Raw genomic sequence first — 20,694 nt, 5'->3', positions numbered from 1 at the left:
TTCACAGGTTTTATTTCACTCTGATGACGGAATAAAGACACGAGGGTCCGAGAAGAGACGAGACGAGTCCATTTCTGTGTGTGTTTTATTTGTCTATTCATCAGCTCACTTACAGGCGATTTTGTTGTTTATTTATTTGTCAGCTCACTTACAGGTAATTTTGTTGCATCTTTTTAAAAAAAAACAAAACTATTTTGTGTGCAAAGTTTCTGGCCATGTCTCGTTAACTTAATGTTTCTGTGTACCCATATTTATGAAAGAAATCAAACACGTTTACTCGGGTTTCAAAGGGTTAATGAGGAGGCTTGTTGTTGGTGTGTTGGGCCACACGGTGGCGCTGCAGCGAGTGATTACCTGAAAGTCTGATGTTGATCTGAGGGAGCTGAATAAACAGAAACTGAAGGTTAGTCTGTAGAGTTAGGACTGTTTGTTATTTATGAAGGTGGTGGTGCAAAAAGTGGGACGTACGTCAAATGGGCATATTATTTTAAATGTTTGGATTTAGTATTTATTTTACCGCAGACTTTTCAAATGAAATATGAAGGCTTTTTTCAGATTTATGCCATTTTTCGGTCTTTTTTTAAGAAAACATTTTAGCAACTTTTTTTCTTGAACATGTAGATTTTTAAAGAATATATTTTGTTGATTTTTTTCTTTTTATTTTGCTATATTTAATGAAAACATTTAAGCAAATGCTTTGTTCTTTAAAATGTTGGTAGATGTTTTAAAGAAGAATTTTATTTGCCATTTGTAAAGAAAAGTTAAGCAACTTTTTATTATAAACGTCGGCAGATTGTTTTTAAAGAAAATATTTTGCCCTTTTTTTTCTTAAAATATTTTTGGCATTTTTAGAGAAAATATTTTTTCAATTTTTATCACATTTTTGTACCATTTTCAAAGAAAAATATTTTAGCGACTTTTTTTCTTAAAATGTTTAGAAGATTGTTAAAGGAAACATTTTGGCATTTATTTTCCTTTAAACAAATGTGGCAAATTTTAAAGAAAAACATGTTGTCTTTTTTTAATGTTTCTCCTTTTTTGCTATTTAAAAAATATTTCAGTGTCTTTTTTTCTTAAGAATTTTGGTAGACTTTTAATGGAAACATTTGGGTGATTTTTTTGTCCCTTTCAAAATTGTTGGCAATTTTTTCACTATTGTTTTTTTGTTATGTTCAAAGAAAATGTTTTAGCAACTTTTTTTCTTCAAAATTTTGGTAGATTTTTTAAAGAGATTTGATTTTGTTTTTCATTCTTGGCAGTTGAACCACTGAGGAGACTCAATATTTGGGGTACGATGATGAGCGAGGTTTAGGCTCACTCAGTGTCTCCTGTCCTGTGATGAGACACTGAGGGGATGTCCTCTCACTTCAGTCTTTTCTAATAATCAATAATGTCTGTTTGTCTCTGTTACAGAGGAAGAGGACAATCAGCTGACTGATTAAAACGTGAGATGAAGCGCTCTGCGGTGGCCGTCCGTCCTGCTGATGGTCCAGCTGGTGAATGGGGGGGCAGGAAAGCTTTACGTGGCTGATTAGCTGTAAGGAGATTAGCGCTGAGGCTAACGGGAGCCACAAAACTCTTCTTCTCTGCAGCAATATTTGTTCAGAGCGAGGGACCGAGCAGAGGACGCAGAGGAGCATGATGGGAGGACAGTGATGGGACAATGTTGGGACGTCTGGGGGACGACAGAAGGCAGCTTTCAGTGTCCAGCAGGTAAACTTGTCTCTTTGTCTTCCTGTCAGCTGATTGGCTGGTGGACGCTCAATTTGTCTGATCGATGAGTTTATTGATTCTCAGTGAATTGATGAGTTTATTGATTCAAATTGATGAATTATCGTTGACAAACATGATGGATGAGCTCGTTTTTCTTGTTGTGAACTCTGTTAGCGTCAAGGTAACAGTCAGATCTGAATCGATCGCTATCACTGATCAGTTTAAAGCTCTCACATCAGCTGATCACTAAACATATCTGATCATCAGCTGATCAATAATCATGGCAGATCATCAGCTGATCAATAAACAGGTCAGATCATCAGCTGATCAATAGACAAACCCGCTGCTCCTCTGACAGAGGGGGATGAGAGTGTTTGTGGTCCGAGTTCAGTTTTCAGGTCCTGATCAATACACGGATCATTAATCTCTGATCGAGCTGTTTAACTGATTCTTATTGATTATCCGATCAATAATTGCCTCCATGGATCGGCAGCAGTTTTATTAAACTTTGACCTTCTTCCTGCAGCGGTCTCGTCCCGGTTGTGGACTCGTGGACGGCTGTCAAGAGGAACTAAAATACCTCCATAAGCTCCTTATGACGCTCTGAGACCAGTTTCCTCCTCCAGCTCTGCTCTGCACAGAGGCCCGCATGAACCCTCAACCCTGAACTCTGAACCCGAGATCCAGGCCCCAAAGCTCTAAACCCAGAACCCCTGACCCTGAACACTGAACTCTGAACCCTGAACCCCGAACTCTAAACTCAGGACCGTAAGCTCAAAACCCAGGACAGTGAACCCTCAACCCTGAGCCTTGTGCCCTGAACTCCTAACACTGAACCCTCAATCCTGAACACGGAGCTCTAAATCCAGGACCCTGAATCCTCAACACTAAACCTTGAACCTAGGACCCTGAGGTCTTCACCCAGGAAACCCACAACTGTGTCTTCATCACCCCAAATTATGACTTTTAAACCCTGAACCCAGAACCTTAAACCTTGACCCCAAAAGCCTAAACTCTGAACTAAGAACACCAAACCCCCTAAAACAAAAACGTGAACCCTAGACACGTAACCCTGAACACAAAACCCTACACTGTGACTTTTTAAACCCTGATCCCAAAAGTCAGAGCCCTGAACTCAAAACCCTGCCCCCTGAGACTGGATGTGAGGGTGCAATTTGGTTTCTGTTAGCTGGATCTGAGGCCAAGTTCACGCTCAGCAGCAGGGTGGAGGAGGGTTAGGGATTGAGGAGAAGACGAGAGACAAACAAATCCTGACTGGACCGAACCATCTGCGGAAGACCGACCCATCTGTAAAACTTTCCCAAACTGCGGTTTGACTGTTTGATGTTGTTGAAGTTTATTTTTTCAGAAACAAATGTCAGACTGAGTTTTGGGGAAAAGTGTCTGAAGTGAGAACACACTGAGGTTATAAAATGCATCATGGAGTCTTGGATCTCAATATTTTAACATTATAGCTTCCGTTTTTTTTCAGTCACGGACAAATTTAAGGGGAATCGGAGTTAAGGTAGCTAAAACCTGATTAATGGACCGATACTTTTCAAACTGGACCAGTTCAAGTTAAATCAGCTCCTGAGATGACTTCATGTAGGAAATAAGGCTTTTTGTCTCCTGACATGTTTTGAATGCGGCCCTTGGTTGCTATTGGCGGTTCTGAACCTTAAGGCACTCCAGTTTTCGGCCATGTTTCCGGCCGCTGGGACGTGAAACACATAGAAATCTGGGCGGCCATGGTGGTTGGTAAGGTGACCTTCACGAAAGTGGAGAGAGAGAAGCTCGCTGAGGTCCTCTGGCTGCTAAACTGGATCTCTGTGCTGACCGGAGCCATCCTCTTCGGCATGGGCTTATTTCTCAAAGTAGAAATTCAGAAATGGCAGGAAGTGATGTCAGACCAGGGGATCCTCTACGTGCCTCACATGCTGATTACCACGGGCCTGGCGGCCTGCTGCATCAACTTCCTGGGCGGGAAGATCTGCCTGGACTGTGCCGACACCAACAAGTTCCTGCGCTGGAAGCTGGTAATGATGCCGTACGTCGTCTGCACTTTCTTCTTCACCTCCTGCGTCCTGGCGGGGGCGCTCACGTGCTACAGCATCCGTGGCCAGCTGGAGGAGTCGCTGTTCCTGGGCCTGAGGAACGCCATGAGGTACTACAAGGACACGGACACACCAGGCCGCTGCTACCTGAAGAAGACTCTGGATCTGCTGCAGATCCAGTTCCAGTGCTGTGGGAACACCGGGTACCGGGACTGGCTCCAGGTCCAGTGGATCAGCAATCGCTACCTGGACATGACCAGCAGCAGCGTGGTGGAGTAAGTGGAGTCTTTGAGATCCCGATTGAATTATGAAGGGATCTTTGTTGGTCCCAGTAGCACATTATCTCAGTTTCAACACTTTCTACCCAACCAGCATCTGTATGTGGGGACAAGTGGTCAAAATGGGCTGAAAAATGTCCACAGGTTCCATAATGGCCCACATAGGTGTCTCAGTCAAGTGGGCCTCAGATAAGAGGCCCATTTTAAGATAAGAAAATGTTACAAACAATCACAAAAAACATACCAGAAAACACAGTAACGTGTAGAAGTAGTAAAAACATCTTCTCACAATGACAAGTACCAAACTATTAATTCACCTTTGTACTTCCGAGAGCTTTAAAATCAGGACAGTTGTCTTCGTTTTAAATCTTTTGGAGGTTATTGCAGGTGAGATCAGTCGATAAACAAGACAACAAAAGTAATGGTAGAGATCTAGACTGTAGCTGCAGTCAGATCTCTGATAATCACAGTGTGAATGTCAGAGGGAAGTTTACACAGTAAAACTTTACATATGAACAACGACTAAAGGCAAAGGTCAAAGATGATCCGACCAACTCTGGAATAAAGTGTAAAGTTGTGAGTGAGACAAATCTCGGATCTGCAGAATCTAACATGTGGCAAACATAATGCAGAAGCGTTCATGTTCAACAGATCACCGTGATCCAAAGCAGCTAAAAACGAAGCAGCGACCGGTCTGTTTCTGGCCTTGAAGGAGAAACAGGACGTGCTGCTGAACTTCAGCCTCAGCTTTTTAAGGAGATTATCAACCCGAGGTTTAAAAGAAAGGAAGTCATCGAGCCAAACACTGAAATATCTGCACAACGAGACAACTTCTAACTTCTGTCCCTGAGCTGTAGTGATATCACAGACTTTTCCATAACATTTGAGAAATACAAGGTGCAAAGTAGATTTATTGGTATTTTTTTAAACGTTTGAAAAAAAGTTTGAAAAATGACATTAAAATGTGTCCTGATCCTGCTACATCTTTGGAGTTGAAGGATGAGTTGATCAAAATCAGCAGCTACTATAAAAATTACATCCGGTTGCTGCTGATGGCATCAGTCAATTCCTATAGGGCATTTTTTGAATTTGCATCAGAGTCTTGTGTCCTGCCGGCTCAGAACAAGGTCCGCCCATCCAGGGCAACAGCTTGATCCAGGATGTTAGGGGTTAACCATGTCTCTGGTTGGTAGAGGAGCAACTCTCGGTCCAAGTTGGGTAAGCCTCGCCCTGATGCTGGCTCTCCTCCCTGTCTTTGTCTTTCTAATTTGTTACTCCCCTCTGGTCTGTCTGACCGCTCGGCGTATGCTGTTGATGCTGTTGTCCTCTCGCAGTCTGCTGCATTCAGTCCAAACCCCACACAACTTTTTCCGATGTTGATAAGTGCTTCTCTATTGTACTTTTTTCTAACAAAAAAGTAGCAAGATTTTGAGGAGCTACTGGCTGCTGCATCTATATGTGCTGCCATCATCAAAACCAAAATACAAAAATTGTATGTGGGACCCATGTAAAGCTCTGGGTATCCCCAAATGTTGCATGTTGCGTCACCTTTTGAGCGTGCCTGCTGATGAAAACAACTGATCTGAGGACGCAAAAAACACAATACGTGTATGGACCTTAAAGCTAGTGTCAGCTGATTGTGGTGACAACACACAAACAAGTAAAACGTCAAAATCTACCTCCTGTTCAATCCAAATGTGGATCCTAGTGGACCTTACTTGATCTGTAAGTCTCTAGAACTCAAGAAATAACTAATTTCTGGTTGAACCCAGTCTTCTTTTGGTTTTAAAAGATCCTCTTTGACTGAGGTTAGATTCTAATGGATCTAGAAACCAGATCCTGCTGAGTCCAGTCAGGTTCTGGAGTTATCCATGTGTTTCTAATGGACTGCAAAGGGATCTTGTGGATCCGTCTGGACTGCAGTGTCCCTAAAGACGTGATAGAAAAGTGAGTAAATAAGAAATGTTGGTGCCAACCTGTCAGCAGTGAGTACACAGAGTCTTTTCAGATTGAGGTCAAACGTCCTGGGATTAATCAGGTTTAACTGACAGGGTTCAGCTCAGGTTCAAGAGACTCTGAATGACCCAAGATGCAACAAACAGGGTTTACATCACTGTCAAACGCCTTTACCTTTATGTCAACTTTTATTTATCTGAACCAAAGAGCAGATCAGACCCTCCTGACAGTTTAACACTGACTCAGGATCTATAGCCGTCGGGGTCCAGACCTTTGAATCCAATCATTTACTAATTCCCAATAAAAAATAAAGTGATTGATACTGGGAGTTGTTTCTGCACTATCTAAAACAATTACATAAGCTGTCAGAGTGCATAAAACAGAATCAAAATAGAGCTCAAAAAAAGAGCCAGTGGAGGATCCCCCACACCCCCGACAGAGGTCCAAACCAAGACTCTAATGTCCAAAAATGGAGCATTTTTTTGCCTTCCAGGACTCCATACCAGTCACATGACTGAAAACTTTGAATAGCAGTAGTATCAGTAGTAGTATCAGCAAAATCAGTACTAGTTATAGTTGTGGTACTTTTCTAACTGGCTGCTCCTCCTTGCAGTCGGCTGAGGAGTAACGTGGAGGGGAAGTACCTGGTGGACGGCGTTCCCTTCAGCTGCTGCAGCACCGTGTCCCCTCGGCCCTGCATCCAGCAGCAGATCAGCAACCGAACAGCACATTTTAACTTTGACCAGCTGAGCCAGCAGCTGAACCTGTGGAGGAAAGGCTGCCGACAGGCGCTGATGGAGCACTACACCGGCATCATGCAGTCCATCGGCCTCACCGTGCTCCTCATATGGCTGTTCGAGGTGCGCCCAGTTCCGGAGACACTGCAGGAAGTAGCCTTTAACACGCCTTCAATGAGTCCATCGCTGTCACTCTGGGACCAGTTCATTTCGATGTCACACCATGTTTTCTTCTCTCTGCAGCTGCTGGTCCTGACCGGAGTCCGTTACCTACAGACAGCGATGGAGAATGTCCTCCGGCTGGGTGATCCAGACTCAGAGTCGGACGGGTGGATTCTGGAGAACAGTCTGGCAGAAACAGCCCGCTCCAACTTCAACATCATCAAGAACCTGGGGAAGTGTTACCAGGTCGACGACGACCCCAACATCAACATCCCGACTGCCGCCGCCGAGCAGGAGGTGCCTTCACGGCAGGTCCAGATCCCTGTGGCCAGCTAGCGTCTGGCCCAAGGAGCGACGGGCGAGCTCCAGTGAGGCTCTGTTGATCCTGAACTCAGACTCACGTCCAGCTCCAGGAGGCTCTGAGGGAAGCTCAGCATGTTTTGATCCTGAGGAGCTGAAGAAAAGCTGACGAAAAACTGAAGAAAAGCTGAAGAAAAGCTGAAGAAAAACTTAATCGATGCCTTCCAGATGTGAAGTCTGAAAGATGTTCAGCTGCTGCAGAACTCTACAGGTCTGATGCAGCGTTTCTGCCTTCAGAAAAAAGAAGAACTTTGTGAGTGTGACCAGGTTTGAAAGGGTTAAAAACTTCCTGCAGACTTCTGCTGTTAGCATGTTAGCTCTGACAGTGTATCTTTACACGTCTCCTGTCTCACCTCACTGCTGCAACAAGGGAAACATTTTAGCTAAACATAGAGTCTAAACCACTGATACTCAACTAACGGCCCCTGATAGGGCCCCTAGTGGCCCCCCAGCCATTTTCTAATACACACTAAAAATAAAGTGATTGACTCTATGAATAGTTTTTTAACTTTTAGTCTCCATAAGGTGTCAGAGACATAAAACAGCATCAAAATAGAGCTTGTTTTAGAAATGTCCTAAAATCCTCAAAACATTCTAAAATCCTAAAAATGTCTTTAAGTCCTAGAAACTTGATAAAATAATTGAAATGTTGTAAAATCCTGGAAACATCCTAAAATCCTAGAAACATGTATGGTGCTGCGACTGGCCCCTGGCCTGCTGTCATTTAGTAAAAGTGATGAGTCATAAAACATCCAGCCAATCAGGTTCCACCTTGCTGAACACAGACAGCAGATTTTTTTTTCCTGCAAATTGTTTTGTGATTTTTATAACTTTTGGCAATATTTATTGTCTTTCTAAATTTTGGGCGATTTTTTGGTGACTTTTTTCTTCCTAAAAAATTTTTAACGTTCTTTTTATCTTCAAAATTTTAGTGATTCTTGAAAAACAATTTGGTCATTTTTTTCTCTAACATGTTTTTGGTGATGTGGGATGTCCGGCAGACCGAATGACGTCACTGTCACCCAACATTTGATGCATCAGATTCATCTCTCCGTGTGAGGTTAGCGTAGCTTAGCACAAAGACTGGAAGCAGAGGGAAACTGTTAGCCTGTGTGTGATGATGATTTTAATAAAGATCAAAGAACATCTGACTGACGCTGTATTTATTTCTGACATGTTTCTGTATGAATTATGAATCTGCTGATAAAATCATTAATATAAACACTAATTGTTCTTTTTTAACCCTTTGTGGTGCAGTGTTTCCGGGGTCTGAGGAGGAAACCAGCAGTACAGTTTAGTATTTCTTTAGACCTGAAAAGTAATAATCTAGTCATTATAATTAAAACATCTAAAACATCATTTAAATTTAATTATGTTTTAATTATATGGTTTTTTTTTAAATGTTTCTCAAATATAAAACTTATTTTTCCATGGTTTGGACAACAATTTGTGGACTGTGAAAACGAGCTATTTTTCACTTACAAAATTTTCTCTTACCTCAGAGAAAAGCAAAAATAAAGGAAATGTTGGTAAATCCCCCAAATCAATGGGCACAAACAAAATAAGAACAAATTGTGAATATGAGACACAATAAGAAAATTTGTTTGTATCGTTTCTTCCATGAGGCCCAAAAATCAGAAAACTCTGAGTTTCTGTCGTTCACGAGTTTGTCCACCAGAGGGAGACAGAGACACACTGAGCGCTCTGTGAGCGTCCACTGACACCATCACCAGTAACACCAGTACCACCAGTAATACCAGTACTACAAGTAATACCAGTACTACCACTACCACCACCTAAAACCGAGGCTGGTTCTAGGCATAAACACTTGGGGGCATTTTAGGACATTTCTCATATTTTAGGACGTTTCTAGTATTTTAGGACATTTCTAGTATTTTAGGACATCAGTGTCAGCTGTGTCCTCTGTCAGGGGTGTGGGGGATCCTCCTCTGGCTCTTGTTTTGATCAACAAGCTCTATGTTGATGCTGTTTTGTGTCTCTGACACTTTATTTATACTAAAAGGACAAAAACTATTCACAGAGTCAATCACTTTATTTTTATTGTGAATCAGAAGATGTTTGGGGGCCACCAGGGGCCCTATCAGAGGCCAGACTTGGCAGCGAGTTGAGTATCACTGATACAGTGCATAAAACAGCACCAGAGTTTTGGATAAAAACATGAAAAACTCAGATCACCAACATGAGACTGAAGCCACTCAGAGCAGACTGGACCTGCAGCTGCGGCTTTACTGGGACAAAGACAGGAGACACACGGAGCGTCCTCCTGTGTCTCTCTGAGGACACGCTCTCTCTCCCCAGCAGGAGGCGCCACATGGACACACTCTGCTCTGCACCTCCTCCATCAGACCTCCTCCTCTTCTTATGTAACGCCTCCTCCTCTTCATCACTTCCTTCATCTCAGCAGCCAATCAGATGTCGCCAGTGACATCACATAGGGGGCGTGTTCTTGTTAATAATCCGTGTGTGTGTGTGTGTGTGTGTGTGTGTGTGTGTGTGTGTGTGTGTGAGAGAGAGAGTGAGTGAGTGAGCTGGTTACCATGGAGACGCGGATTAAACAAGACCAGATTTACATTTGTTTCTAAACACCTCCTCATGTCCCACAATGCACCTGAAGTCCGTGACAGGCTCAGCCAATCAGAAACGCGCGCGCGCGCACACACACACACACACACACACACACACACACACAGATGTGCAGATGATGTCTGGTGTAAACAGCTGACGGACAGCAGAAAGTGTTTTGTGTTTTGGAAACAATAAAGTTTTTTGGTTTGTTTGTTGAAAATCAGTAAACAGGAAGCTAAGAGTTGTTATTCGTCCCATCTTCAGCCTCCTTTAGGAGCACAGCAGTCATGGCGGCCGGCTGCTGGTTGCCTGGTAACGGGTCCTGGGAGAGCGGCGGCGCTGCCAGCGGGCCGCCCGGGCCCAGGACGCCCTGAACGCTGCTTTGTTCAAACACACAAAACTTTATTTAACATTCAGAGCCACGACTCAGCCAGTCTGCAGAGACTGAATGAAGCCGGTGATGTCATCACCACCGAGGAGCCCAAAAATCACTCCTCCAGCAATACTCAATATTTACTATTATATCACTGTATTAATTATTACTCTACTAATAATAATCAATATTTACTATAATATTACTGTATTAATTATTACTCTATGAATAATATCAATATTTACTATAATATTACTTTATTAAATATTGCTCTTCTTATAATAATTATTGTTATATAACTGTATCAAATATTACTCATATAATAATAACCAATATTTATTATAATACAACTGTATTAAAATATTAATCTCCTAATAATCAATATTTACTTAAATTACTGCATTAAAATATTACTATTCTAATAATAATCAATATATATTGTATTTGGATGTATTAAATATTACTCCTCTGATAATAAAATAACAGACATATTATTCAATATAATTATTAATTATAATAGAATATTTAGTACTGTAAGATATTTGATTATATCGATCAATAAGAGCCAGTCAAAGTAAAGCCCCGCCCACCACCAAGCTTAACCCACCTGATTGGACGATGCTGCTGCTGTCACTCTCAGGATGACTGACAGGTGTGTTAATGATTTTATATTAATGATGAATAATTAATAACTGAGAAGTAATCCCATTACATCACTAATCACTCACTAGTACTCAACGTTACAGTGAAATTCTGACTTTACTCTGAACCAATCAGAGTCCTCGACATACATGGACACGCCCAACTCTCATTATCATACCAGGATCAATCAGTCATAGGCACAGTGTGTCTATATTCAGCCGCTGTTTGTTTGTTTGTTTGTTTGTTTGTTTGTATTTATGGATGATGCCTTCAGCTGCTCCGCTCTCTATATTATTATTATTGTATTAATCAGACAGATGACGTACCGGCCCTTTAAATGTTGTGTTCAGGTTCTGTGTGTGAGGCGTTCGCTGACCTGCTGTCGCTGCACGTGAAACACACCGCTCTGTTGACATCCTCGGCCAATAGCAGGAGGAGGAGGCTGAGGAGCGCTCTGATTGGCTGCAGGCAGGAGTAGGGTGAGCTGATGTCACCACTGCCGTCAGCCCGTGACCTCGTAAGTCCACAGATACTGGGATTTCCTGCAGACAGTGAAGGGACATACAGGGTTTCTATACTGGAGATACTATGTTTTTACACAGGAGATACTGGGTCTCTAAACTGGAGGGACTGGGTCTTTATACTGGTTTATATGGGGACCGCCAGGCTTCCAGAGCAGCGGTCCTCTTGTTGTCTCGCTCAGTTCATGAATAAATGAGAGAGAGGAGGAGGAAGAGGAGGAGGAGAGGAGGAGGAGGGGGAGGGGAGGAGTGCTGAGTCGGGATGCTGATGGAGGGTGGGGAGGGGAGTGCAGGGGTCTGGTGGGGGAGGGGTGGTGTATCTGGTTTGTATTCAGCTCTCATCACCTGACTGCCTCCATCTGCACCTCCTGCTGCTCCTGTTCACTCCTCTAACAAATAACATCACACAGTGTCTCACATCTCAGACTCAGAACATAGAAACATATGTGTGTGTGTGTGTGTGTGTGATACATATAAATATATATACATACACACACATATATATAGAAATATAGATAGATAAATACAGTATATATAGTATACAGCCTATACTGCCTATATATAGTATATATAGGCAGATAGATACTTATACACAAACACACACACATACACACATATGTGTGCAGTAACATATATATTAATATAATAAATGTGCAGATAAATGTGTGTGTGTGTGTGTGAGCGTGTGTGTGTGTGGGTCATGTGATCAGTGAGAGAGAAACCTTTGTGTTTTCTTCCTCAGTAAAATATTGATCTCTGATTATTAAAATGACACCATGTGATCAGCTGACAGCAGGCAGCCGTTACCATGGAGACGGGTGTGATGGCGTCACATGACCCTGCCACTGACTGTGAGGGATAAACAGCTGAAGACGAGCGGCATGACCCGGTGTTTCCAGCAGCAGGTGGAGGTGTGTGCGAGGGGGCGGGGCCTGAGCTGATCTGGGTGACCTGCGAGCGTTAATCCGGCAGGAGGCAGATTATGTAATCTGCAGCTTTAAGGAGGAAACACGGAGAGTCAACCAGCTACGGCAGCTCAGCGGGGACAAACAGCATGTGACCTTCACTGAGGATCACCTTCAGCAGGAACACGTCCTGTACACACTCACCGCCATAAGATGACATCATATGTCATGTGACCAGTCACAACGCTTTACAAACACACATGTCATCATCATCAAACATACATGTGATGGGTCACGGATTATAAAGACTGAGAATCAGATTATAAAGTTAAAGAGCAGAAATCTGAGCAGAGACAGACTGAGACAGAAGACCAAATGTCCCGTTAGAGAATCACTGCGTCAAAGTCTGAAACAATCTGACGTTTACCGAATTCAATCATCAAATTTACTTTATCACAGTAACTGTAACTAAGTACTGAAAGTAAATATTGTTGATGAAGAAGCAAGCGGTCAGAACGCAGACGATAACGATGTTGTATTTTTCAAAAGTGTATTATTATCATCATCGTTATTATTATTATTGTTATTATTATTATTAATTTGTTTGTTTTGGATAAATTAATCCAAAAGAATACACCTGTGCTCATCTTTACACACCTGTACACAAATGTATACACCTGCACTTAATCATACTCACCTGTACACATGTACACACCTGTAAACACTTCTACTCGCCTATATTCAGCTGTACACACCTGTACTCAACTCTACTAACCTGTACTCACCTGTACTCACCTGTACTCACCTGTACTCACCTGTACTCACCTGTACTCACCTGCACACACCTCACCTATCAGCTGCTGCTGGCTGTCGGTCCATTTTTTGTCATTTGTTGAACAGTGAGCTGACAGATGTGACTGATGACTCTCTGTGTTTAGCTGTGACAGGGACTCAGACTTTAGACCTTCACAGTGTTTTATTGAACAGTCAGTATCGATCACTTCTGATGCAGCACAGACTCGTTTTACACCTTATTGATCAATTCTGAAACATTATGATGAAGCTGCATTATTACAGAGGAATCAATATTTACTGAACACAAACAACGATAACCGATGATACTGAATGATTCCAGCATACTTAGTCTTTACTACAGCTGATAACGGAGGAGAGTACAGGTGAGTACAGGTGTGTACAGGTGAGTACAGGAGAGTACAGGTGAGTACAGGTGTGTACAGGTGAGTACAGGTGTGTACAGGTGAGTACAGGTGAGTACAGGTGAGTGCAGGAGAGTACAGGTGAGTACAGGAGAGTACAGGTGAGTACAGGTGAGTACAGGTGAGTACAGGTGAGTGCAGGAGAGTACAGGTGAGTACAGGTGAGTACAGGTGAGTGTAGGAGAGTACAGGAGAGTACAGGTGAGTACAGGTGTGTACAGGTGAGTACAGGTGAGTACAGGTGAGTGTAGGAGAGTACAGGTGAGTACAGGAGAGTACAGGTGTGTACAGGTGAGTACAGGTGAGTACAGGTGAGTGTAGGAGAGTACAGGTGAGTACAGGAGAGTACAGGTGAGTACAGGTGTGTACAGGTGAGTACAGGTGAGTACAGGTGAGTGTAGGAGAGTACAGGTGAGTACAGGTGAGTACAGGTGAGTGTAGGAGAGTACAGGTGAGTACAGGAGAGTACAGGTGTGTACAGGTGAGTACAGGTGAGTACAGGTGAGTGTAGGAGAGTACAGGTGAGTACAGGAGAGTACAGGTGAGTACAGGTGTGTACAGGTGAGTACAGGTGAGTACAGGTGAGTGTAGGAGAGTACAGGTGAGTACAGGTGTGTACAGGTGAGTACAGGTGTGTACAGGAGAGTACAGGTGAGTACAGGTGTGTGCAAGTGAGTACAGGTGTGTACAGGTGAGTACAGGTGAGTACAGGTGAGTGCAGGTGAGTACAGGTGAGTGTAGGAGAGTACAGGTGAGTACAGGAGAGTACAGGTGAGTACAGGTGTGTACAGGTGAGTACAGGTGAGTACAGGTGAGTACAGGGGAGTACAGGTGAGTACAGGTGTGTACAAGTGAGTACAGGTGTGTACAGGTGAGTACAGGTGAGTACAGGAGAGTACAGGTGAGTGTAGGAGAGTACAGGTGAGTACAGGTATTCATGATGCATTAAGAGCCCCCTCAGGATCATTCAGGAGACACCTGACTCTAATAATGATGAGTCGCTCTGTGATGTTTGAGGGTCAGAAATCATTCTGAGTTTATGTAGAATTATGAATTAATTATAATTCACTGTAATAAAATGCATAGATGCTCTCTATGTTAACCACTGGTTTATTTATTTATAGCTTTTTATCTGTCGTATAGATCAGAAATAAGAGAAGTCAAACACACACACGCACACACACACTGCCTCCTGTAGGTGATAAAATATTTAAAGCTGCAGGAGAAAGTGCTTTGTCACCACAGACCCCTCCCCCTCCTGGACAGAGGACAGACTATGGGACAGAGGACAGATTATTGGACAGAGGAGTGACTGTTGGACAGAGGACTGATTATTGGACAGAGGACTGATCAGAGGATAGACTGTTGGACGGAGGACAGAGGACAACATGATGTAAACCTACCTTCAGCCCTGACTGATGTCAGCTGGAGGAGTGCCCTCGGCTGGGGACCCCTGTCCTCCAACATGCTCTGTTGGCCCTGGTTCCACTCTCAACTGCCATCCTACTCCATCCCACAACCTGCAGCCTCCAGCATCCTCCAGCATCCTCCAGCAGCCTCCAGCATCTTCCAGCAGCCTCCAGCATCCTCCAGCAGCCTCCAGCATCCTCCAGCATCCTCCAGCATCCTCCAGCATCCTCCAGCAGCCTCCAGCATCCTCCAGCATCCTCCAGCATCCTCCAGCAGCCTCCAGCATCCTCCAGCATCCTCCAGCATCCTCCAGCAGCCTCCAGCATCCTCCTACAGCCTCCAGCATCCTCCAGCATCCTCCAGCATCCTCCTGCAGCCTCCAGCATCCTCCAGCAGCCTCCAGCATCCTCCAGCAGCCTCCAGCATCCTCCAGCATCCTCCAGCATCCTCCAGCAGCCTCCAGCATCCTCCTACAGCCTCCAGCATCCTCCAGCATCCTCCAGCATCCTCCAGCATCCTCCTGCAGCCTCCAGCATCCTCCAGCATCCTCCAGCATCCTCCTGCAGCCTCCAGCAGCCTCCTACAGCCTCCAGCATCCTCCTGCAGCCTCCAGCAGCCTCCAGCATCCTCCTGCAGCCTCCAGCAGCCTCCAGCATTCTTCTGCAGCCTCCAGCATCCTCCTGCAGCCTCCAGCATCCTCCTGCAGCCTCCAGCATCCTCCAGCATCTTCCAGCATCCTCCTGCAGCCTCCAGCATCCTCCTGCAGCCTCCAGCATCCTCCTGCTACCTCCAGTATCCTCCTGCAGCATCCAGCGTCCTCTTGCAGCCTCCAGCATCCTCTTGCAGCATCCAGCATTCTCTTGTAGCCTCCAGCATCCTTCAGCATCCTCTTGCAGCCCCCAGCATCCTTCTGTAGCCTCCAACATCCTCCTTCATCCTCCAGCATCCTCCTGTAGCCTCCAGTATCCTCTTGCATCCTCCAGCATCCTCTTGCATCCTCCTGCAGCCTCTAGCATCCTCCTGCAGCCTCCAGCATCCTCTTGCAGCCTCCAAACAATGTTTCATGCTCCAGCCAATTCTACACATTTGCATAATAAATAAGAAATGCATAAAAACATTTATGAAAAAAGTCAATATAGAAATAAACAAGTTTGGAAAAATGAAAAGGAAAAATAATAAACAAATAATTATTTATATACATATGTGTGTGTGTATATATACACACACACACACACACACACAATTAATAATTAAATTAATAGTAATAATAAATAAAAATGAAACTAAAAACTGTAATAAGTAACTAAATTTAAAATAAAAAACAATATTAGTAAAAATATCTAAAAAAAAGAAAAAAGGGAACCATAAATAAATAAATAAATATAAAAAAATGAAGGAATCCAAAATTTCTTATGACTTGTGTTTGTTCACAGTTTTGCCCTCAACAATATGTTGGTGGCATTGACACGTCTCTGCAGTGGACAGACGCAGTCGACATGATGTCTTTGAATAAATCTGTGACTACAGACACCTGAAGTCACTGCGGACTGAAACCTACAGAGTGCTGCTCAGAGGCACTGCGGCAGGAAGTGAACCTGCTGAGAGAGGGAGAGAGAGAGAGAGAGGGAGAGAGAGAGTCAGATCATGTGACCCCAGCGGCTCTCCGTCCAATGGAATGAATGGACTGTAAATAGGAGCCAATGAGGACTGGGGGGCGGTTATAAAAGGCTGAGCGCCGCTTTAATCCGCAGCAGCAGCAGCAGGAGCGGATCCTGAACGCATCACACCGACTCAACTCACAGGTAAGAGCACCTTTAACACTGACCAATCACAGCGCGGCTCAACAATGCGTCCGTGCATCGGTTATCATCAGGGACGCGCGCTCTACGGAGGACACATCAGAGACTCAGAGGGTCTCAGAGACAGAGGGGGGTCCGAGGAACAAAGGAGAGACAGACAGGCTGTACCGGCTGTTTACCGGAGCTCTACCGGGGGGTCTGCATAGAGAGAGAGAGAGCGAGAGAGTGTGTGTGTGTGTGTGTGTGTGTGTGCGCGCGTGTGTGTGTGTGCGTGCGTGCGTGTGCGTGTGCGTGTCTGCATCCCGACGACCTTGCTCCGTCCTGTCTGCAGGTGTTGCGCAGTCAGCGGACAAACAGTCTGCGGCTCCTCTGCAGCTGCAGCCGTCTCGCGCACACGGACCAGTGATCCTCCAATAATCAATAAATCTGATTTGATGCCACCGATGTGCATCTTTGAACAAAAGGCCCCTTAAATCATTCCACCTTAAATCCAGTCCCTAATCTGCCTAATCTGGATCCAGATTAAACCCGTTTGATCTTTTTGTTTCTGCAGTTTGACGGTGCGACGCACTGCGCATGCTCACCGCGGTGTAATTTCTGTATATTTGTCCCGGGATGATGATGCCGGGTCACCCCGCCGCTGCAGCGTCATCCTGCTCGTTCACACACAGAGCCGGTAATCTGCCGCTTGGTGCGTCGGTGTGAAGCGGCGGGATCCAGTTCTGAAGGTGACCGGGGCGGCGCGCGCTGCAGCAGCCGGGCCCTGAAGGGTTAATCCGGTTTGCTGCTGCGTCACTGCGCCGCTCATAATCAGCTCCGAGTCCCGCTTTAGACTCACTGATCCCCCCTCCCCCCACTGGGCTCCCGTGCCGAGCCGAGCCGAGCCGAACCGGGTCTGAGCTGGAGTCTGATGCTCCGTGTACTTGTACTCAGCTCAGAGGGAAATGTGGTACTTTCACTGCAGTAATCTAACAGCCTCAGTTACAGATTACTTTTTTTTTTTTTTTTAAATGATGACGTCTTCATTTATAATTTTTAAAATGAACTCCCCTCATCTCATCCATTATTACACAGATTTAAATATTTAAACCATATTTAATAATTCATGAAAGAGGACAGACTGAGAGCTTTTACTTTTCATACTTCATGTACCCTTTCCTAGTATGTACTTTTATTGTAGTACTGCATGAAATGCAGGGCCTATAATGGAGCATTTTACTCTATTTCTGCTCTAACTACAGTAAAAGATCAGCTGGTCACTTATATCTTTTTTCATGTTATTGTAGGATGAAGATTGTGTTTGAATTTGTGAAAGTGTTAATTTAAATAAATAAAATAATAATAATAATAATGAGTAAATGTTTAAAACATTCAATGGATTTATAATAAAGGGTTCTTTTTTGTCTGTGATGAAATTATTATTTTTTCTTTAATTCGATTAAAAAAAAAAATTAACACATTTATCTGTAAAGATTTCCACCCGTTTCTTTGCCTTCATTCAAACAAAGACGTTAATAATATCAGAGGAACGATTTAAAGATGAGTGATGGCTGCGACCTCTGGCTCACCTGGCAGAGCGAGCGTCCCGTACAGGCTGAGGTCTCTGCAGCCCCGCGGGTTCGATTCCCATCTGCGGCCCTTTGCCTCTGTCCCACCTCTCCTGTCTACCAGCTGTCCTGCCAATGAAAAAAAAAAACCCAAAACAACAAATATTATATTGCTGTCACAGCTTTTAATCATGAATATTTAGGGATGTTAACGAAGTCATAGGAAGAAGAATTTAACTGATAATGTGAAATTTAATCGATCAATCAATAGACTGCAGTGCTGTCAGAGAATCGGCAATATGTTGCAAAATTTGGTGTTGTTTGAAATAAGCAAATGACAAGGAATTGATTGCTAAGTTTACCAATTATTGATTACAGAAAGTGCCCACAATATGCAGCCTTAATTTTAGGCGATAAAAACATGAAAGTGATCATATTCCTTTGATCTGTTAACGTGTTTTAATCTCTGACTGCATCAAAAACCCGATGACGTGTTTAAACATACAGTTAAACTGTTAATAAACAATTAAACGGTTTATTACATGTTAATGAAGAGACAGTTTAACGGTTAATTACATATTAATGAACACAATTAAACTGTCAATAAACAGTTGAACAGTTAATCACATGTTAAAAAAACAGACAATTAAATGGTTAATAAACGGTTGATAAACAGTTAAACGGTTAATTACATGTTAATGAATGGGAGTTTAATGGTTAATTACATGTTAATGAATGCAGTTTAACTGTTAATAATCAAACAGTCAAACAGTTTATTACGTGTTAATAAACTGACAGCTGGACCATAAATAAAATGACAGTTAAATGGTTAATAAAACGCCACTAAACAGACAATAACACTGTCAATACAATGTTAATAACTGCACAGTTAACCCTTTGAAACCAGGAGTGACACCTCTTTTCTTGTGTTGCTTTCAGATGCATTTTACAAGCTTTTTAACCCTTTTATCTCTGAGCTAATTGGTTTCTTTAAAAAGGCAATGAGCAATTTGGTAAGAAATGTTTTTAGAAATTGCAAGAAATTAGTAGATTTAGACATTTATTTTTAAAAAGCTAGAGAAAAATACCTAGTAAAATCTATATTCATAATCATAATTACATATTTAAAATTATGTTGCAGAGTTATTATGCTTTTTTATCATTTTTCATGTCACTTTTTAAAACTTTTTAAATAAAAAAAAATCACTACTTTCAGGACAACTAAATTCTCATCATATTTTGGGTAATTTCTTCCTTCGTTGGTCGTCACCTTCTTCCCAGTTTTTTGAAAGAAATCTAGTCAATTCACTCAGGTTTCAAAGGGTTAAACTGTCAATAAACTGTTGATAAACTGTTGTGTTGCTGAGCTGCAGTTTTCATAAAAAGTTTGTTCGATGAGCCGACTCAGAGGTGTTTTTGTTGACCTGTGTGAACTGACCCCAGGTCAGCAGCCCGACGACATCATGCCTTTCGGAAACACCCACAACAAGCTGAAGATGAACTACGCGGCGGACCAGGAGTACCCCGACCTCAGCAAGCACAACAACCACATGGCCAAGGTGCTAACGCCCGAAATGTACGCCAGCCTGAGGGACAAGGAGACGCCCAGCGGGTTCACCCTGGACGACGTGATCCAGACCGGTGTCGACAACCCAGGTACAAACCCTCAAAACCAGGAACCAACTCTTTAGACCAGGGACGACTCGTCTAAACCAGTACAAACCCCCAAATCAGGTACCAACCCCCGAAACCAGGTATCAACCTTTAAAACCAGGTACAAACCCTCCAAACCAGGTAATAATAATAATACACTGTATTCAGAGAGCACTTTTTAAGGAACTCAACCCCCGAAACCAGGTACAAACCCTCGAAGCCAGGTACCAACTCTCTAGACCAGGTACGGCTCCTCTAACCCAAGTACAAACCCTCTAAACCAAGTGTCAACTCTCTTGATCTGGAATGACTCCTCTAAACTAAGTGACAACCCTTTAAACCAGGTATAGACCCTCTAAACCAGGTAACAATCCTCTAAATCAGGTACAAATCCTCCAAACCAGATGCCAACTCTCTAGACCAGATACAACTCCTCTAAACCAGGTAAAACCCCCCAAACCAGGTACCAATCCACGAAACCAGGTTACAAACCCAACCCAGGTTCCAACCACCAAATCAAGTATCAACCCTCTAAACCAGGTACGACCCTTCTAAACCATATCCAACCCTTGAAACCAGGTACCAACTCTCTAAACCAGGTACAAACCTTGTAAAACAGGTACCTACACCAAAAACCAGGTACCAACCCTCTGAACCAGGTCCCAACCCTCTGAACCAGGTCCCAACCCTCTAAACCAGGTACCAATCTTCTAAGCCAGATAACAACCCTCTGAACCAGATACCAACCCTAGAAACCAGACAACAATCCAGACCAGGTTTC

General features: G+C 43.5%; 2 protein-coding genes across 3 annotated transcripts in view; both read left to right on the top strand.

The window, feature by feature from the left end:
* The first annotated feature begins 1,553 nt into the window (after positions 1–1,553).
* Positions 1,554–8,411, top strand: prph2lb (peripherin 2-like b). Of its 2 annotated transcripts, XM_042502939.2 has the most exons (4): positions 1,554–1,713; positions 2,240–4,042; positions 6,615–6,861; positions 6,982–8,411. In XM_042502939.2, the coding sequence occupies exons 2-4, from the start codon at positions 3,462–3,464 to the stop codon at positions 7,234–7,236; spliced, it is 1,083 nt and encodes a 360-aa protein (XP_042358873.1). In that variant the 5' UTR covers positions 1,554–1,713; positions 2,240–3,461; the 3' UTR covers positions 7,237–8,411. The 2 variants fall into 2 exon arrangements, with proteins under 2 accessions (XP_042358873.1, XP_087945640.1); XM_088089514.1 differs by having other exon boundaries at positions 6,615–8,411.
* An 8,151-nt stretch (positions 8,412–16,562) lies between these two features.
* ckbb (creatine kinase, brain b) overlaps positions 16,563–20,694 on the top strand; it is a 10,241-nt gene continuing 6,109 nt past the window's right edge. The window contains exons 1-2 of the mRNA XM_088089839.1: positions 16,563–16,716; positions 19,704–19,916. Coding sequence (XP_087945965.1) covers positions 19,724–19,916 — 193 coding nt within the window. The 5' untranslated portion in view covers positions 16,563–16,716; positions 19,704–19,723. The remainder of the gene's footprint in view (positions 16,717–19,703; positions 19,917–20,694) is intronic.

Source organism: Plectropomus leopardus, chromosome 16 (genome assembly GCF_026936395.1).
Source record: "Plectropomus leopardus strain MGB_pleo_1.0 chromosome 16, ASM2693639v1, whole genome shotgun sequence".
NCBI classification, from domain to species: Eukaryota; Metazoa; Chordata; class Actinopteri; order Perciformes; family Serranidae; genus Plectropomus; species Plectropomus leopardus.
The sequence above is the reverse complement of the archived record's forward strand: the minus strand, read 5'-3'. Positions and strand labels throughout refer to the sequence as shown.